The following is a 19,242-nucleotide window of genomic DNA, read 5'->3' as shown; positions in this document are numbered from 1 at the left end:
CCTCGATGCTTTGTGATGATGGTGATGGTGGTGGTGGTGGTGATGATGATGGTGGTGATGGTGATGGTGGTGGTGATGATGGTGATGGTGGTGATGGTGATGGTGGTGGTGGTGGTGATGGTGGTGGTGATGATGGTGATGGTGATGGTGGTGGTGATGATGATGGTGGTGATGGTGGTGGTGATGATGGTGGTGATGGTGATGGTGGTGGTGGTGGTGATGATGGTGGTGATGATGATGGTGATGGTGGTGGTGATGATGCTGCTGATACCTAATGGCCATTGAGTCTTTATTATGTGTTGGACATGATCCTAAGTTCTCTTCCTGTATTAACTCATTTAATCCTTCCAACAACCCTTCCACATTCTTATACCCATTTTTACAGGTGTGAAAACTGAGCTTCAGAGAGGGGAATCTAAGTCATGCAGCTGCTCTGTGGCAGGATCAGGACTCCAACTCAGGTTGGTCCAGCTCCAACATTTATGCTTTTAACTTCTGAGGTTGGCTCACAGGCTTTGGCTACATGGAAATGCATCTTCCTGTGGCCTCAAAGTCACAACCCCTGGGAGTAGGTGAGGCCGGACCACCTATGTGGACCCACTGCCCACGTGGAGGCTCCATGGTGGCCATGGGGTGGCCTCGGGCAGCTGGCTCTGAACCATCTCAGGCAGGTGGCCAAGGCTTGGGGCTGAGTATATCATGGCTTTAATTGGACCCCTCATGTGAGCTGCTGCAGCCCTGACCACAGCCACGTTCGTTCGTTCGGCTTCCCAGGAGGCCCCGCTCCAGGTGCCTCTGGCCCTTTGAACAAATCTTCTCTAAGTAGGTCAAGGAGAGGCCGGGCAGCCGGGCTCCAGCTCCTTCCTTTTCATGTGCCTAGCGGCTCCTGCAAGTCTGGCCTTCCCTCACCAAAGGGACTTCGCTCTCCTTGCTGTGTCAAAAAGATTCTTCATGTTAAAATTCAACCGAGAGATGTTAACCAGCCGTTAGAACCAGACTTGTCAGAACTCAAGCAGCTGAACTTCGCCCAGCTCGGCGAGGGCCTTGCCCGCAGCTGACAGCGACCAGCTGGCGCGTTTCCACAAGGCCCAATGTAGGTACTGCCCCTCCCCCGCCCTGTGCCATTTCCCTAGCCGGTGCCTCAGGGCCCCCCTCTTCCCAGCGGCTGGTCCCCCGGTCTCGGTCCTGACTTTCCTTTAGGATGCTGGTTTAGCTGCATTCTTAGAAATGCCTGGCCCGCTCGCAGAGAAAACTCTCTTTTTGATTTTCGAGTTGCAGCCCATTAAGAGGAGTAATCTTAGGTGGATGCAAGGTCAGGCTGGGAGAAGGGTCAGGAAGGCGTCACAGGAATTTTGGCAAATCTCTCTCACTTCACCGGAAAATATAGTGGCAGGATTTGGCATCCGTGTGCAAACACTGCGGTCATGAGTTTCCGTGTCTGCGTCTGTGGATAAGCGCACAGCCCGGGGTCACAGCAGCCAGCGCCGGCTGCGGCTGTAACAAACCCAAGGATTCTCCCGAAACAGGAGGCGGTGTGGCCCGAGGGTGACGCGCACAGACTCGAGTAGGCTGTCTGGATTTGAATCCCTGCTCTGTCCAAGCTCTGTGGCCTTGGGAAAGGTGCTTAACCTCTCTGTGCCTCAGTCTCCTGGTCTGTAAAATGAGGGTGATGAAAGTTCTGATCTTATAAAGCTCTGGTGAGGACCAAATGGGTTTATGTCCCTGGCAAGCAGCGAGAGCATAATATCAATATTATCATTATCGTCGTCATCAGCATCATTATTTTTTGACAAGGACTGTGGGAGATACCTGGGAGCCCCTGAAGGCTGACTTGAGAGGGGTTCAGAGGAGTAGGGTAGGTGGGGGGAGGGGGCCCAGGGTCAGATCATGCAGGGACAGGTGCCATTTGAAGGACAAGCACTGAACTGTACACCATGGAGTGAGGCTGGTGTGAGTCTGGGTTAAAATGTGATTTATTTTTCCACATATGGTTGATGTTTTCTTCATGGTTTTAATGAAGAATTCTTATTTTTTGAGAGAGAATAACTGTAATGCAAATATTGGAGGACTGGGCCTCCAGGTTCACTCCCCACCAGTGCTGTTTGAGCAAAATGCAGGGTGGTTTGGGAGAGAGGGTGAAGGGAGGGCTTCCCCGCTCCTCGAAGGATGCTGTCCCCACCAGAGTCTGCCTGCCACGGGGCTATGATTCTTCCTGTGTTTCTATCCTGGATGCATCTGTATCCTGGAAACCAAAGGTCAGCCCCCAGCCTTTTTTTTACACAGACACACATGCATGCACACATGTGCACACACACACATGCACGATTTGCCTAACTCTTCAAGGTGTGAGGAGACAAAGGGCGCGTTGGCTGCACTGTGAGAAGATCCCTGCCTGTATGAACTGCACAGTCCTACGTGCTGGCCGCCTTCAGCCTCTGGGTTCATCCGGCAGCCTCCTCCTCACCCTCTCTCACCTCTGCTTTCTCCCACCACAGAGGTCTGCTCCTTCTGTCCTCTCTTTTGCTGCTCTTTCTCCTGCAAAAAGAGGTGCCCAGTGTTCTCAGGATCTTACCCGCCCCCACCCTCAGTGCCAGGCCCAGGATCTCAGCATATCACCAGGCATGTTGGGCTGGCATTTGACTGGGATTGCATTGAATCTATAAATTCATTTGTGGAGAATTGACATATTGGTAATAGAGTTTTCCAATCTATGAATATGGTATGTCTCTCCATTTATTTAGGCCTTCTTTAATTTCTCTCAGCAATGTTTTATAATTTTCAATGTATGTGTAGATCTTGCCTGTTGAATTTATCCCTAAGTATCACATTTTCCTGTGCTGTTGTTAAGTGGTATTATCTGATTGCTCAGTTTCTGATTGTTACTAGCATACAGAAATACAATAGATTTTTGTATATTTACCTTGTAGCCTGCAACCCTACTAAACTCCTTTATTATTTCTAGTAACCTTTTAGTAGATTTTTAAGGATTTTCTACAATTACATCATTTGCAAATAAAGACAGTTTTGTCTTCCTTTCTAATCTGTATGCCTTTTATTTATTTTTTCTTGCCTTATTGCACTGACTAGGACCAATGTTGAATAGAAGTGATAAAGGTGGACATCTTAGACTCATTTCTAATCTTAACAGGAGAGCATCCACTCTTCCACCATTAAGTGCGATGTTACCTCTAGGTTTTCCATAGATGCCCTTTATCAGGTTGAGCAAATTCCCTTGTATTCCTAGTTTGTCGAATGTCATTTACCAGGAATAAACACTGAATTTTGTGAAATGCTCTTTCTATTGAGATGATCACATGGTCCCACTTTGCATTCCTGTGACAAACTCCACTTGGTCATGATGTGTTGACCTTTCTAATATATTGTTGGATTCAATTTTCTAAATGTTTGTTAAGAATTTTTGTGTCTATGTTTGTAAGAGATATTGACTTACAGTGTTCTTTTCTTATAATGTCTTTTTTTTTTCTGATTTTGGTATCAGAGTAATGCTGGCCTCATAGAATGAGTTGGGAAGTGTTATCTCTTTTTCAATTTTATGGAGGCTTTTGTGTAGAATTGGTATTATTTCTTGCTTAAGTGTTTGTCAGAATTAACCAGTGAAACCATTAACCAGTGAGGTCTGGAGTTTTCTCTGTGGGAAGGTTTTAAATCATAAATTCAATTTCTTTAATAGATACAGGGCTAACAATGTTATCTGTTTTTTCTTGAGTGAGCTTTGGTAGTTTGTATCCTTCAAGAAACATGTTAATTTATTGGTAAAATATTAGTAATAATATTCCCTTATCATTTTAATGTCTGTAGGATTTGTAGTGATGCTTCCTTTTTTGTTCCTGATATTGGTAATGTGTGTCTTTTCTCTTTTTTTCCTGATCAGTATTTCTAGAGGTTTATAAATTTTGTTGATCTTCTCAAAGAACCAGCTTCAAGTTTCACTGATTTTTTTTTAAAAAATCATTTTCTATTTCTTAGATTTCTGCTGTTTATTATTTCCTGCCTCCTGCTTACTTTAGGTTTAATTAGCTCTCTCTCTCTTTTTTTTTTTTTACTAATTTCTTAAGCCGATGTATTTGACTTGAGACTTTCTTCCTTTCTAATGTAGGCATTTAATGATATAAATGCTACTCTAATCACTACTTTAACTTCATCCTACAAATTTCAATATGTCATTAAAAAATTTTAAATCTAGTTCAAAATATTTTCTAATTTCCTTTGTGATTTCTTCTTTGACCTATGATTCATTTAGAAGTGTTATTTAGCTTGAAGTTTTTTAGATATATCTCTGTTACTGATTTTTAATTTAATTCCATGATGATCCAAGAACATACTTTGAGTCATTTTAAATTTATTGCATGTGAAGGAAGGCCAGGGACCACAGGGGCCTGTTGGTGGAAGAAGTATGATCTTGATCAGAAGACACCGGAGGGTTTTAAGCAGACAGGGGGTTTGATTTGGATTGTGTTTGGTTGGTCTTGTGTGCCTCAGATGTGAGAGAGGGGAATTAGGATGCCTGGAATGGGAACCTGGGACTTGAGGTTTCCGAGTTGTCCAAGGACAGTGGAGAGTTTTCCAAAGAGTCTGGATCTCCAGGGAGGCATATAACTTTGGGACAGGGCTACAGATAAAAGGGCACAGGGTGTAGATGAGGGCAAGGAGTTGGAAGGAGCCCTGGACTGGGAGTCAGGCTGGGGTTCACCGTGTGACTCTGAGCATGTCACTCCATCTCTCTGGGCTTTAGTTTCTTCACCTCTAAATAGGTGGCCAGCCTCAATGATCCTATAGTTTCAACAGCTTGGGTTGCTGCTGGCACAGGGAGGGTCTTTGCATGAATTAGAAAAGAGTGACCCCTTGAGATAGACAAATAGCAAAAAGGTGCCCCTGTGGGGTAAAGGCTAAAACTGAGGCCCAAAATGTGCTTTTTGACACCTGGGGTAACCAGGAGTGTCTTGAGTGGCCTCTCCATTCTGCTCCTGTGAGCAAGGTCCCTTGGCCAAATGACATGTCTTATCCAGGGGGCCAGGCACGGGTCCTATTATCCCTGAGAAGTGTGTCTAGTTTCCTGTGAAATCATTCAAACAAGCCCATCACATCCTTCGGAACCAGAGGGCACCCACCCACTGGATACTATAAAGCCTCCTCCGGAGCTCCAGGTGGCTCACTGTTCCTGAGCGCACCCCCACAGGACCCTAGCTGGTGTGCGGCCGTGGGTGCATGTGACTGATGATCTGCGGTCCATCTCAAGTGTCCTGTGTTCGGCCATCCCCATAACCACAGGGCAGGAAGCACTCCCTCGCCAACAGGGTCAATAGGAGGCCCTGAAAACGATCCCTTACTCAGAGTGAACGCAGCCCCTGTTAGGGCTAGGGGCTGGGCCAGTGTAGCCTGGGCTGGATTTCAGCCACCACATGCCTCCTTAGCGGGTGCCTTGGGACAGGATATGATCTGTACACACGTATCTGGCCGCTGTTAGCAGCTCTACTTGTTGGAGTCTGGTCTGTACTGAGATCCATCAGCCCTGTGTCCCACCCATTTTACAGATGAGGACCATGTAAGTGGTGGGGAGAGATTAGAACCCAGGTCTGTCTGGTCCCTGCCGGTGTCCTTATGACCCAATCTAGAAGCTGGGGAGAGGGGGTGAGAAACCTGCACAGCAGGTTCCGTGAAGTGGGGGAGTGACACGAGGGCAGCCTGCCTGGCGGGCTCCTCTGGGGCTGGGGCAGGTGGAGAGTCTGACTTGGGCATGGAGAGCAGCAGATGGCCACACTGCCCACTCAGCCACGGCTGCCTGGCCCCAGCCACACCCAACCCTCAAGGTTGCCCACGTGGCTTCCACCCTCTGGTTGGAGATGAGGCAATTCCTTCCATATGGATCTTCTGCCAAAGGGGCTCCACACAGGCAGAATTTCTAGAACCAGGTGCTTTCTGTGATGACCACCTCTTGCCGGTTGTCCTTGGCTGCTGCCGATCTCCTGGAACAGTCAACAGAAAGAGCAGTGACGTGCGGGAAATGGCCCACCTTTGGGGCGTGGAGGACAGACCTGGGAATTGAGTGTTATAGGGGTGCAAACCCTGAGATTAGGGTTTCATTGGCGACTGCATGCCCAAAGCATAGGCCATGGCCTGAGGCACAGTCAGCGCGCAGCAGAAAAGAACTAAGTGAAGGAGCAAATGAAACCCCAGCATCCCTGCTTCTCAGCTGGGCACCCTTAGGCAGGTTACTTAACCTCTCTGTGTCTCCACTGCCTGGGCAGTGAAGTTGCACATGACAGCATCTTGTCGGGTTATCACTTGGGTTAAGTAAGATGCTGTATTAAAACCACAAAGGCCCACTAAGCACCAGCTGCTCTTGTTACTGTTATCACGCCCGGGTCCTGGCTCAGCCCCAGGCTCCTGTAGGCACCCTCGGCCCCGACACCACAGCTGCGCTGATGGAGTGTGCGCTGCGGCCCGGCACTGTCCTCGGGGCTTTTACTAATCACTCATTCAAACCCCCAAACAAAACTGAGCTACGTTGCTTTTTCTTTTTTTGATGCTCATTTTACAAATGAGGAAGCGGACACGTGAAGGTGACTCTGACTATAAAATAAAGGTGAGGAGTGTTCCCTCATTTCTCTTCTCTCCAAGAACACATGTGAGACTAGCGTGGTTTGTTCCTGGACGTCCGGGAGAACCCACGCATCGCCTGGGTCTGAGGCCTGGCCTTCTCTGCAGGAGTCAGTCTTGATAAGAGGTAAGTGACACGCGCGGGTAGGGTCCAGTTCCAGGCAGTCTGGCTGCAGAGCCGGCTCGTAGCCACAGTGTTTTCCTGCCCCAGGTACAGTCGCCTTCTACCTGTGGGACCTGGGAAAAGCCGCTTCATCTCTCTGAGGTTCTCTTAAGTGTAGCGAGCAACCACCTCTCCCTAGCAGGGTCGTTGTCAAGATTAAACGGTTTCAGAAACACAAGCCTCACCCCCTTCTGTGCTGCTGCCCTGAATGTGGTGTCACTCAGCAAACTAGCTGCTAGTGTCATCCAGATGACAAGCCCAGCCCAGGTCCTGCCCTCTCTACCCAGGTCGGCTCCCTGACCCGTGGGCTGCTATCTCTGCAGCCTCACCCAGCAAGGTCCTGGTGCGAGATGAAGCCCAGTCCCACTCCCAGGTGGCCAGGAGTCACTCACTGGTTCTCCAGGTCCTGGATGGTGTCAGGTAGTGGAAGTCCCCGCGTCTCCGGGAGGAAGGGCAGGACAAGGCTGGAGGCGACAAGGATGACACCGCAGGAGACAGGGGGCAGCAGGGGCAGGGCCTGACGGGTCATCATGATCAGGGGGCCCATCACAGCCCCCAGCCGACCTACTGACTGCAGGAAGCCATCTGCCATCACCCTGTGAGCAGAGGACGTGGCCCAAACCCTGGTCATAGCTGGCACTTTAGGGGGGGAGCTTTACCAAAGGGGGGCATTTGGCTGGGCCAGGAGATGCCAGGGGAGAAAAAACTGGGCTAAAGGAATTGCCCTCCTCAAGGTGTCCTCTAATGTCGCCTCCTCCATGGAGCCCACCTAGATTTTTCCATCCAGAGGGGGTCTCTGCTTCCTGGGAACCTCCAGTGTCCTGCCTGGGAACTCCAGGGCCCACTCCACTCTGGTCTTAAGTAATTTGGACGCTTGCCTCAGGGCTCCTGCTAGGCCACTGAGTTGTCAGATTGAGCTTTCTATATAATATCGACAAAATCAATAAATGCGCATCAAATAAATGAATGAAAGTATGGACAAGTGAGGAAGTGGGCGCCATGAGTGAGGGAAAGCACTGGGCTAGGAGTCGGGGGAACTGAGGTCCACTCTTGCCCGTCCATTCAGGAAGTCCTTTGATACTGAGTCCTTAAGCCTCAGTTTACCCAATTGCTCAATGTGGGGGTGGTCTCGCGTGAGACCACTGATTTTCTATCTGTGTCCCATGGAGCCCTTGGTTTCTGAAGAGGTGAGTCTGGGAGGGGCAGTAAGGGGCAAGTAGGGATCCCCACTATACCAGGGCAGCTCTTGGTCTCCTTACCAGGGTTCCTACGAGATTCTACCTGAACAGACGGCTCTGTGGCTCAGGGCGGTTCCCAATCACAGGCCTAGAGGCCCACTGGGGCCTCCTGTGCAGCTGCCTCCCAGTCAGGGCTCTCGGGAGAAGCTGCTCTGGGAGGCCCGGGCTGAGGATGGCCTCCAGGGGAAGGAAGCTGGGCCGTGTCCTCAGCTCCATGTTGGCAGCTGGGTGCCCTCTGCTGTGCACCCTTGGACCCTCCCAGGGTGTCCCTTTGTCGCCCACCCCCTGGTCTGGTGCAGCCTACCGTAGTGAGGTTGGGAAGACTTCAGACTTGTAGACGGAGAAGCAGGTCAAGCACACGCCAAAGCACCCCTTTCCCAGGACGGCGAAGGTGACACGCAGGGCCTGCAGGTCTGGGCAGAGGAGAGGATGAGACCGGGTCTGCCCAAGAGGGTGCCCAGCCAGCCTGCAGCGGAGGTCTGGGTCCTAACGCAGGCTTCTCTGGGCTGAAAGCAGGTCCCGGCAAGGCCAGGTCGCTCAGGGGCAGGCAGGGATTCAGGGGAGGCTGACATCATGGCAGGTTGGGGGGTGGGGGTGCAAGGCAAGACCCCAGCCAGGTCTGGGATGGTGAGCATGGCTGGGCAGCTGCTGGTAGCACCGGAGGCCTGCTTCCTACGGTGTGGCCATGCGGGGGTCCCAGGCCTGCAGCAGCAGCCCCGGGGTGCCCAGGTACCCAGGATCCTTCTCACTGTCCCCCAGCCTACCTGTGGGGTTCCTGAGGTTCTCAAGGAACCACGGGTGAATAGCAGGATCCTTGCCAGGAAGCGGAGGCCCAGGGCACACTCCAGCATCCCTGCCCCTCCCCCAACCTCCCTCCTTGAGCAACAAAAGGGACCTGGAGAGGCTTTCTAGGGCGCTGCAGCCTCATTCAGAAACAAGAGGAAGACAGGCCCTCAAAAGCTCTGCACAGCTTTTGAGAGGAAAATGCCACACACATCTGGCTCTGTGCCTGCCCTGCCTGCCTTCCAGCAGCCCAAGGCCCGTCCCAGCTCCCCGGCCCATCTCCCGCTGCAGGCTCCAGCCTCCGGCCCTGAAGTCTGGCCCGGGCCCTGGCTCTGGCTCTCGCCAGCTGAGTGATCTTGGGTTCGTGACTTCACCGCTCTGAACCTCAACTTCCTTAGGAAAATGGGCAGGGCCACTCGGGGATTGGGTTCCTGAGATGGTGCCGCAAAGGCTGTAAGGGTGATGGACCTGGGCAGAGCTGGGATGAGGGACCCACCAGCCTTGGGGCCGGGTCGGGAGTGGGTGGAGTGCGGTGTGGGGGGCAGGGAAGCAAGGACCCAGGCGGTCAGCGGCTCCGCTCTGCCCCTGCCCTGGCTCACCTCGTGGGACCAGCATGTTGGCCAGGATGGAGAGGCCACCTATGGTCTGGGAGCTGGCCAGGACCACGCGGCGGCCAAAGAACCTGAGCAAGCAGTTGTTGGTGGCCCGGCCCAGGAAGTCCACGGCTCCGAAGAGGACCTGGAGGAGGAAGATGTCACTCCCCAGGTTCTGCAGGTCCAAGACCAGCCCGTAGTAGGAGATCATGTGGGAGAAGCTGCAGGGCAAAGCCAGAGGTCGGGTCCCTGCCCTGCAGAGAGAGGCCCCCTGCAGCAGCGCCTGACACCCGACTGGCCTGGGAGGGTGCAGCCCATCATGAGCTTGTCACTGCGAGAGCCCAAGAACCCTGTCAAATGCAGGACTTGTCTCCACAGGGTCAGGCTGTCTGAGGAAAGGGTGGGGAGGGAGGTGGCCTTATCCACTCTTGGCTGGCCTGGGGGTAGGGGCCTCGTTGGGCTCCTGACCACAATCAGATGGGAAGCTTGACCGGCTCAGGTGGACGGGGACTCTGGGGTCACGCTGAGCTGCTCCCTCCTCTGGCTCCAGCATCCTCTGGCTGTTTCTGGAACCAGGACTTGGCTCCAGCTCTATTAACCAGAGAGGTCTCCACCCCTCTGGTAGCCCATTTCTGTCTTCAAAGATGGAATTCAGGAGAGATTGAAGTCTGTGGGGGAGGCGGGGCTGGGCCCACCTTCAGGATGGAAGTCTATTTGGGGGTGCCGCCCCTCAGCTGGGGAGAGCATCCATGACAGGTCTACACGGACAGAGGGACAACTCAGAAGGGCCTCCCAGCTCCCAGCTCCCAGCTCCCAGCTCCCAGCTCCCTGCTCCCAGCTCCCAGCTCCCTGCTCCCAGGGGTGGGCTGGAGCCTTGCTGTGAACATGTCCCAGGGCTTGTCCCCTGCCTACTCCTTCTCCTCCCCCAGTTGATCCCTGCTGGCTAACTAACCTCAGTCTGCTTGGGGTGGTGGGGGGAAGGGCCCCTGCCACGGGCTCTGAACTTACAGGCGCTGAATTCCCCAGTTTGGAGATTGAATTTGGATCCACGATGTGAACTTACTCTTGGCCACTTTTCAGATCTGTCCTGTTTCACCTGGACACTCACCCCAGCCCTCCCTGCTGTGTCACCTGAAGGCTGTGCCCACGGCCTTTGCCGCCACAGCTGCAGGTACGGCTGCAATTCCGGCCGCTGCGGCAGCATTGCCTGAGTTTGTGAGGGTGACGCGGGGGCTCGCACGCGCTGTGGCTGACACGAGGGTCTAGAGCCTCAGCCCAGAACCTCCCGCCTCCCTGTTAACAGCCAAAGACAGGAAAAGCAGGGAGAGCTGCTTTCCAGCCTGTGACTTGAATAAGGAAGGATGCAGAGGGGCCCCTGGGGGAGGCTGGGAGGCAGTTGAAAGAATGACCCTGGACTTCTGGCAGGGGGGCCGCTCCTAATTTGTCAGAAAGAAATTTAAACCAGAAAAAAGCAGTTGATCCATGCTCTGTTCTAAGATGCAGCAAGTGTTTGCCATTATAACCCATGTGTGGTTAAATATAGCGTAAAATAAACGTTTTCATCATCTTCAGTTTTATTTCAGGATAAGCCCCTCACTTTTCAATATGCTCCTAGAAGTCACTTTAACTGCATTGGTTTTTTCCTGTGTTTTTTTAAATCCTCACCTGAAGCTTTTTTTCCACTGCTTTTCAGAAAGAGTGGAAGGGGGAGAGAGAGAGAGAGACATAGATGTGAGAGAGACACCAACTGGTTCCTCCCACACACGCCCTGACCAGAACCAGGCGGAGCCTGCAACCAAGTACATGCCCTTGGCTGGAATCAAACCCAGGACCCTTCAGTCCGAGGGCCAAACGGGCCGCTAACCACTGAGCCAAATGGGCCAAGGCCTCATTGGTTTTATTAAAGGGACTTTTCTTTTCTTCGTCTGGTCCCAGGTGCCCTTGGGCACCGAGACAGGGCCTCCTGGGGTGGGGAGAGGATTCCATGCTCCATGTAGGGCCTGCAAGGTGACGTCTGAGAGAGGAGATAGCTCAGTCTCAGTTCAAATGCCTGCTGTCATCTTGGGCAGTTACTTGCCTCTCTGGACCCCACTGTCCCCATCGGTAAGTGGGGGTATGAATGAACTGGTCTCACAGGGTTGCTCAGAGGGGTCAGTAGGTGGCCCCAGGCACGCAGCCCTCTAGGAGTGAGCTGTTGGGGTGACAGTGCTGACAAGCAGGGGTCCATTCCAGCCACCACTGGGCCTGGGCCCTCCCTCTGCCCTGCGCTCTCGGCCTGGCCCTGGCCGCCCGTCCAGCTGACCTCCTGCGGAGCCGGCCTCCAGACCACAGCTACACGCTGCTCTCTCCTGCCCGCCAGGACCGCTGCCTCCTGCGGAGCTGCCCCTCCCAGCCAGAAAGCACCCCAAGCGGCGGGTGGGTGCGCTCTCTGTGGCTCTGTCCCGGAGGGGGGAGGGGGCGTACTTCACCACCATCAGGCAGCAGCTTCTCCGGCGGAGCGTGGGCACCTGGAACAGATCCAGCAGCGACCGGCGCGCCTCCGCAGAGGCCGCCTCCTCCTCCACGCAGGACATCAGCGCCTCCGGGAGAGCAGAGCATAGTGAGTTCAGGGCAGCGGCCTTGCCCCAGCCCGAGCCCGGGAACCGTGTCCGGAGTGATGGGGAGCCTGGCCTTGACGACCAGAAACGAGAGCCCGAGGGGAGCGGGCGGGATGGGGCCAGAAAGGGCTTTCTCTGCCTCTTGGCTGAGCTGCTTCTGCAGACGTGGCCCCCCTACCCAAGAGCCGTGTGTCCCAGCTCTGCCCTCTGGGCTGGGGCTACAGGATGCTCTTGGCAGCTACTACACAAAGCCTCACCAGCCCTCAGTCATCAGGGCTGGCATCAGGGCATGCCCGCTCCAGCCACACTGGCTCCTCACTGTGCCCCAAGTGCCTGTCTAGTCTCCTCCTGCACCTCTGGGCCCTGCCTGCCCTGTACTCAGTTCAGTCCGGGTCAGCTCTAGCTTGCCTCCTCCTGGAAGCCTTCCCTGATTTTCCCACTGCAGGACACTTTGCCTCCTCTAATGTCTGGTCGCATATCTCCCACACCTACTTCCTTGAAATGGCTACTTTCAAATAGCAACATCCTGTTTCCCAAATACACTGAGAAGCCCCATGGGGTGAGTGCAATATATGTGTATTAACACGGTAAATAATAAGGCGGTGATGTGAGCATGTTGTCGGCGACAGTTGCACTGTTACTGGTGGTGGTGATGGTGATAGTAAGGTAATGATGGTGGTGAAGGCGATGGTGATGGTAGTGGCGATGGTGTTGGTGGTGTTTTGTAGAGATGCTCGTGCGGATGTTAGTAATGATACTGGTGGTGCTAGTGGTGACGAAGGTGAAGTCCATCGCCGAGGCTGCTGGTAGAGGAGACGATGGGGATGGAGAAGGGGATGGTGGGAGTGCGGATAGTTGCAGTGCTGTTGATGATGCTGTTGATATTCGTGGTGTTGTTATTATTGTTGGCAGTGATTGATGGTGGTTGTGTTTGTGGATGACAGTGGTGGTGATGGTGGGTGTAGTGGAGGTGGTAGCGGTGGTGATGATGGAGGTAACAATGGCGGCGATGGGGATGGGGATGATGGTGGCAGTGGTGGTGGTGGTGATGGTGATGGTGATGATGATGGTGGTGATGATGCTGATGATGGTGATGGTGGTGATGATGGTGATGGTGGTGATGATGGTGATGGTGATGATGGTGATGGTGGTGATGGTGGTGATGATGGTGATGGTGATGGTGGTGATGGTGATAATGGTGGTGATGATGGTGATGATGGTGATGGTGATAATGGTGATGGTGGTGATGGTGGTGATGGTGGTGATGATGGTGATGGTGATGGTGGTGATGGTGATGGTGGTGATGGTGGTGATGGTGATAATGGTGATGGTGGTGATGGTGGTGATGGTGGTGATGATGGTGATGGTGATGGTGGTGATGATGGTGATGATGGTGATGGTGATGGTGGTGATGATGATGGTGGTGATGATGGTGATGATGGTGATAATGGTGGTGATGTGATGGTGGTGGTGATGATGGTGGTGATGATGGTGATGATGGTGATGGTGGTGATGGTGGTGATGGTGGTGGCAATAGTAGTGGTGGTAGACTGGGCAGTGGTGAAGTTGGTGATAATACATCGGTGGGTGTCCTTTCCCAGACATGTCCCACACTCTGGGTCACAAACAGCAGCATCTCACCTCCATGGTCAGTGTCTTTTTGGCCTCCCTGTGGCCGTTTATCCTGGCCACCTTTCTGAGTTCCTGAAGTGCTTGGTCTGCTTTGCCGGTAATAATTAGCCATCGTGCAGATTCTGGCAGCCACCTGTTAAAGAAGCAGGTACCTGGCTGGGTCTTTGCTTTCTTCATGCCTGCTGGGCACTCCCCCCAGGTCCAGTGGGCAGCAGACCCTCCTACTACCATGGGAATGAGCAGAAGGCAGCCACATCGCCCTCTGCACTGCTAATGCCAGGCTGGGAGACACGTCCCTGATGGTTTCAGATGAGTCCCAATGCCAGACCACCTCTTTCCCCCAGGGCACCCCATCTGGCTTCCTGGCTGCCAGGATCCTGCCCATCTGAGCACTGCAAATAGCCAGCACACAGGCTGCCTGGGCATGGGGTGATTCTGGGGCCATTTCTTTTTTTTCCCTGGGGTTATTTCTATGGCAGAAAGCTTACATCATGCTGAATTTCTTTTTTTAATCCCCACCTGAGGATTTTTTTTTTTTCATTGCTTTTCAGAGAGAGCAGAAGGGAGAGAGAGAAATATCCATGTGAGGGAGACACTGATTGGTTGCCTCCTGCACACGCCCCGACCAGGGCCAGGGATTGAGCCTGCAACCAAGGTACATGGAATCAAACCCAGTACCCTTCAGTCCTCGGGCTGACTCTCTAACCACTGAGCCAAACCAGCCAGGGCACATCATGTTGAATTTAAAAAACAAAATAAGCTTGGCTGGGCGTGTCTCAGTGGTTGAGCGTCGACCTAGGATCCAGGCGATCGGGGTTCGATTCCCAGTCAGGGCACATGCCCGGGTTGCGGGCTCGATCAATGACTCTCTCATCATTGATGTTTCTCTCTCTCTCTCTCCCTCTCCTTTCCTCTCTCTGGAATCAATAAAGATATATTTTTAAAAATAATAATAATAAATAAAAAACAAAATAAAACCCACACATTTAAAACAGCCCCAGCCAGAAAAGAATGGTTTTATAAATGAGTCTGCTTCTTCCCAGCCTCAGGGCAGGTGGGCAAGGAGAAGGGTCTCCCTGGTGAAAGGGACAATTTTCCCAGCCAACAGTACTTCAGCCTTGTTGTCAGAGGAGCTAAGAAAAACTTCCAGAGTGACAGTGGTTAAAAGAATCAGCCTGCCTGGGTTCAAATCCTGCCTCTGGCACTCACCAGCTGTGTGGCCTTGGGCAAGTCACTGAACCTCTCTGGGGCCTCAGTGTCCCTCATCTGAAAACGCTGGTAATAACATCATCTTCCTCATTAGAAGTGTTAGTACACATCTGGTGCTATCACCAGCATCCAGGACGCATCCATCAGCATGACCAGGGTGGCCTGCCTAATTAGTGTAATTAGGGGCTCTCTCCCTTCTTGCTATAGATCCTGTCTATACAACAAAACTCCATATGGTCAGTGGCTTTATTTGCTCATGTGTCCCCAGTGCCTAAAACCATGTCTGGCATGGGCAGGAGTGCAGTAAATATTTGAGAAGAGATAAATGAGCCCTTAGGACTCTCTACACCCCAGAATAGACTCACCTGGGCCCAGGTGAGCTCCACACTGACTCATGGGCACAAGAGAACTTGTAGGTACCTGAATTTGTGTTTGACCCCTGGCATCTCTTCTTCCCCACCCTAGAAGGTATTTGCAGACCCCAGGGATTTTTGTTGCACCAAAATAATGATGATGATGATATATTTCCATACCTGATGCCAGTCCTCACTGACATGGATGCCCACAGGCTCCGCAAGTGATGTGCAAGTGAGGCTGGGTGGGTAGGGGCTGGTGCCAATGTGAGGGAGGCCAGTGGGCTGGATGGGACCCTCAGACCTCTGGCCAAAATGCCCACCCTGAAATTCTGAGTCCCCAGACTGTCTCTCACCAGCAAGGGTTCTGTTCACATTGATCCTTTCCATGACCCTCAGCATTTTGGAACCTGTGGCCAGCCAGAGTGCTGGGGTTGAGGGGCACCCTCCCACCCTGGGTCCTCCTCCTGCTCAGCGATGCCCTCCCCAAGGGACAAGGCCCTGCATTGTACCTACCAGGATATCAGGAAGATGGCAAAGAAGGGCGTTGACACTGCCAGATGGAGGGTGCGCCAGTCCCGCAGGGCGAAGGCCAGACCCCCCAGGAGCATCTGGCCTGTGCAGTAGGCACAGCCCAGGATCGTCATGGTGACAGCCCGCCTGCGGGTCGTGGTCCACTCCACCACTGAAAGGCGATGCGAACGCGTGCAGGTGAGAGCCACGCGTGGTGGCCTTGAGTCCCATCTTCCCCACCACCCCATGGCAGCAAGTGGGCCGAGCCAGTGACTCACTGAGCACCGTTGAGGTCAGGATGATGCCGGCCAATCCAAAAGCGCAAACAAAACGGAGGCTGCAATAGACGAGGAAATTGGGGGCGAAGATGGCACCGGTGTTGGCCACGGCCACCTGCAGGCAGCACCAGCTCAGCATCGGCTTCCGCCCAAACCTGTTTGGGGAGCAAGCACAGCGCAGCCGAGAGGGGCCTTAGGGACCGGATAGAGGAGGAAAGCCGGGGCCTCCTGGGGCCTGCACTGTGCCCGCGGCAGCGCCCGCAGATCCTCCCCAGAGCCAGGGGCATGTGCAGAGCACGTTTGTCATAAAAACGGCAGCCGCTTGCTCTCAGGGGACAGCACAGCCTCACGGTCAGGGGCGGACCTTGGGGCCTGGCCGGGCAGCTCAGCTGGTTGGAGCATCATCCCGATACGCCAAGGTTGCAGGTTTGATGGCAGGTCAGGGCACATGCAAGAATCAACCAGTGATGCATAAATAAGTGGAGCAACAAATCGATGTTTCTCTCTCTCTCTCTTCTCTCTTCTCTCTCTCTAAAATCAATTTTTTAAAAAAAGGAAATGTGAAAATTATTTTAAAAAAGAAAAAGAAGAATGGACTTGGGCCGCAGACGCCTGGGTTTGAGTCCCTCTCGGCCCCTCCTGGGTGACCTTGAACACATGACTCAGTGTCTCTGGGCCGCAGTTCCCCACGTGTAAAATGCTGATATTCCCCATGACATGCTTTGTAGGGCTGTTGTGAAAATCAAGACACTGAGCGAGGGGACAGTGTAGCCGGGAAGCTGAGCACGCGTGGCCCTGGACAAGCCAGCCAGCCAGCTCCCCACCTGTCTGCATGGCTGGAGGCTGGGGCCTGGGAGGCCTGAGCAAGGGGACAGGTGCAGGAGGAGGGGGTGGGCTGCGGTGTTTGTGAATGTGGGAGTGAGGGAAGGAGAACAGGGCTGGCTCCTAGGGTTCTTGGGTACGCCATGGGGTGGAGGCTGTTTTCTAGGATGGAGGCTGGTGGGAGGGGCTGGACTGGGGCAAAAAGAGGGGCCTTTTTCTCCCCGGGAGACTGTTAGCTCCCTGAGGACAGGGGCTCTGCAGTATCTCGCACACAGTAGGTGCTCAATAAAGGTTGATGCAATAGCTGAAGGATGGAGAGCAACTGTTCAGGGAGCTTTCTCACCTTGCAGGGTTTTGAACATTGCTGCCCCCTGGTAACCTGGGACCCATAGCCAGACCCTGGACCAAGGGAGCCCCCTCTCTTAGAGAACATGGACGCTCACGTGACATTTCTGTACCTCTGCCCCCCCACCCCCCACGCTCATTCTGCCCTGAAGGAGCCAGGTGGGAGGGAGGAGCACTCACCAGCAGGAGAGGAGGCCCCAGGCCAAGGACCCCAGCAGGTTCCCGGCCATGAAGACAGCCTGGCCCAAAGGCTTCAGGCCCTGCTTGTCGCACACCAGGCCCCACTGGAAGAGAAGGCAGTGCGAGCCCAGCTCAGGGGACGTGGTCTCAGGAGACAGAGCGGCAGAGGGAGGCCCGGGTCAGGAGTTCCCAGCCAGGAGCACCCGCTCAGCCTGGGTCCTACGGGTTCAGGTACCCACGTTGGGACCCCAGGTCCCTGGGGCCAGCGGACAGGTGGAAGGGGTGTGCTGGCCGTCGGCCTCCACTCTCTGCTCACAGCCAACTGCATGCCACAACTGTGACAGGGCCTTGTGGCTGACAGTGTGGCGGCCACTCCGAGGGGACGAGGGGCTGGGGGAGGCAGTGGTGGGAGGGGTTAAACTGTAGGCTCCAGCTCTAACTGTTACTGCTGCTGGTGAACCCCTCACCTTCTTGTGACTGACTCTTTCCCTTGTGTCCAGGTCTCATCTCAAATGTACCCTCTTCAGAGAGCCTTCCCCCCTGCCTGTCCCTTCCCTACGCGCAGGACCTGCTTTTCTTCTTTGTGCTCACGTAGGACACTGGAGGCAGGAAGGAGAGTGACAGAAACCCGGGTTCTGGCCCCCAACCGCCTAGACTGAATTGGGTCCCAGTGCGCTTTAGCTGTGTGTCCTGGGACAAGCTGCTGAGCCTCTCTGTGCTTCTGTTTTGTCCTTTATTAAATGGAGACAATACTAAGACCCGACCCATGAGATCACAGCGAGACTGTGACTGCAGGGACAGTGTTTGGAACAGTGCCTTCCTCTCAGAGGGCAAAAGGCGAAGGTTCGCTACGCTGTTATTACTCCTTTAAACATTGTCTGATTCGGAATCCCTGGCAGAATGTGAGATCCGGGAAGGCTCCCTGTTCATCCTGGAACCCTAGCCGCACGTTGGAACCTGGGCCATCGTGAGCAGTCAGCGACACAAGCTGAGGGAGTAGCACATAATTTCACTGTGGTGATGGAGGTGATATGACACCACCCCACCCCCCGCCGCTGGAAGGCGGGAAAGAAGAAAGCAAAGGGGTGGGGGTGGGGGCCCTTACCTCTGCCACGATGGTGGAGGCGAAGGCACTGCGGTCATACACCCAGCCATCCACACACAGCTCCGTGGCAGCCTCACTCCAGTTGGTGGCCGTGGCGTTGGGCTCCAGGAGATGCCACTGTGGTTGGCGGAAGCGGCGACACTGATGGGGCTTATGGTTGGGGCCCAGTGGGATGGAGATGACCATGAGGGCCTTGGGTGTGAGGTTTAAGGGGGCCATTAAAGAGCCATTGTCCAGCATGTGGGCCCAGCAGCGGTGGCCCGGGGTGGCAGCTGAGAAGTTGTCCAGCAGTATTTGGGGGGGTAAGAAGACAGAAGCGAGGAGGAGAGTGAGCACCTGCAGGGTCTGGAAGAGGCCCACGCCCCCAGCTCGCTCCAGGAGTTCCGTGAATGCCATGGCCAGAGCTTCAGGCACCCACAGCAGGTCTGGGCAGGGGGGGATTCTTCTGCCCTCGAGCACGGCCCAGTGGGCTTGGGCGCCTGTCCAGCAACCAGTCAAGTCAGTCCTGGGATGGCCCCGATGCTTCAAAGAGGCCCCTCCTTACCCTGTTTCCAGGAGTGGCTGCATGGATGCTCCACCGCTCTGGAGAGGGGACATTGGGGAACAAAGCTCACTGCATCCAGGCTGCCCGTGGTGTCTGAAGCACTTTGGCTCTCCAACACTGAGTGAAAGGTCAAGTAGATTTTTAAAAAATAATAAGAGGCGATGTTACTGAGTTACAGCGGTGGAGGAAACATGAACTGGGCTGCTGCCTCGGTTAAAGTTTAATCTCCACGTGGGCTCCTGGGTGAGAAAGGCAGGTTCCGCTGGGGA

The 19,242-nt window shown here is 53.9% G+C and overlaps 1 protein-coding gene across 1 annotated transcript in view; it reads right to left on the bottom strand.

Moving 5' to 3' along the window:
- Positions 1–18,825, bottom strand: part of SLC22A12 (solute carrier family 22 member 12) — a gene marked incomplete at its 5' end in the record, with an annotated part of 31,133 nt that extends 12,308 nt beyond the window's left edge. Inside the window, 9 exon segments of the mRNA XM_081154914.1 lie at positions 7,174–7,377; positions 8,324–8,432; positions 9,402–9,616; positions 11,859–11,974; positions 13,634–13,757; positions 15,703–15,871; positions 15,978–16,132; positions 17,325–17,428; positions 18,430–18,825. Of these exon segments, the coding sequence (XP_081011040.1) occupies positions 7,174–7,377; positions 8,324–8,432; positions 9,402–9,616; positions 11,859–11,974; positions 13,634–13,757; positions 15,703–15,871; positions 15,978–16,132; positions 17,325–17,428; positions 18,430–18,825 (1,592 nt within the window).
- Positions 18,826–19,242: the final 417 nt, after the last annotated feature.

This window comes from Miniopterus schreibersii, assembly GCF_964146895.1.
Source record: "Miniopterus schreibersii genome assembly, chromosome: 12".
Taxonomy (NCBI): domain Eukaryota; kingdom Metazoa; phylum Chordata; class Mammalia; order Chiroptera; family Miniopteridae; genus Miniopterus; species Miniopterus schreibersii.
The sequence above is the reverse complement of the archived record's forward strand: the minus strand, read 5'-3'. Positions and strand labels throughout refer to the sequence as shown.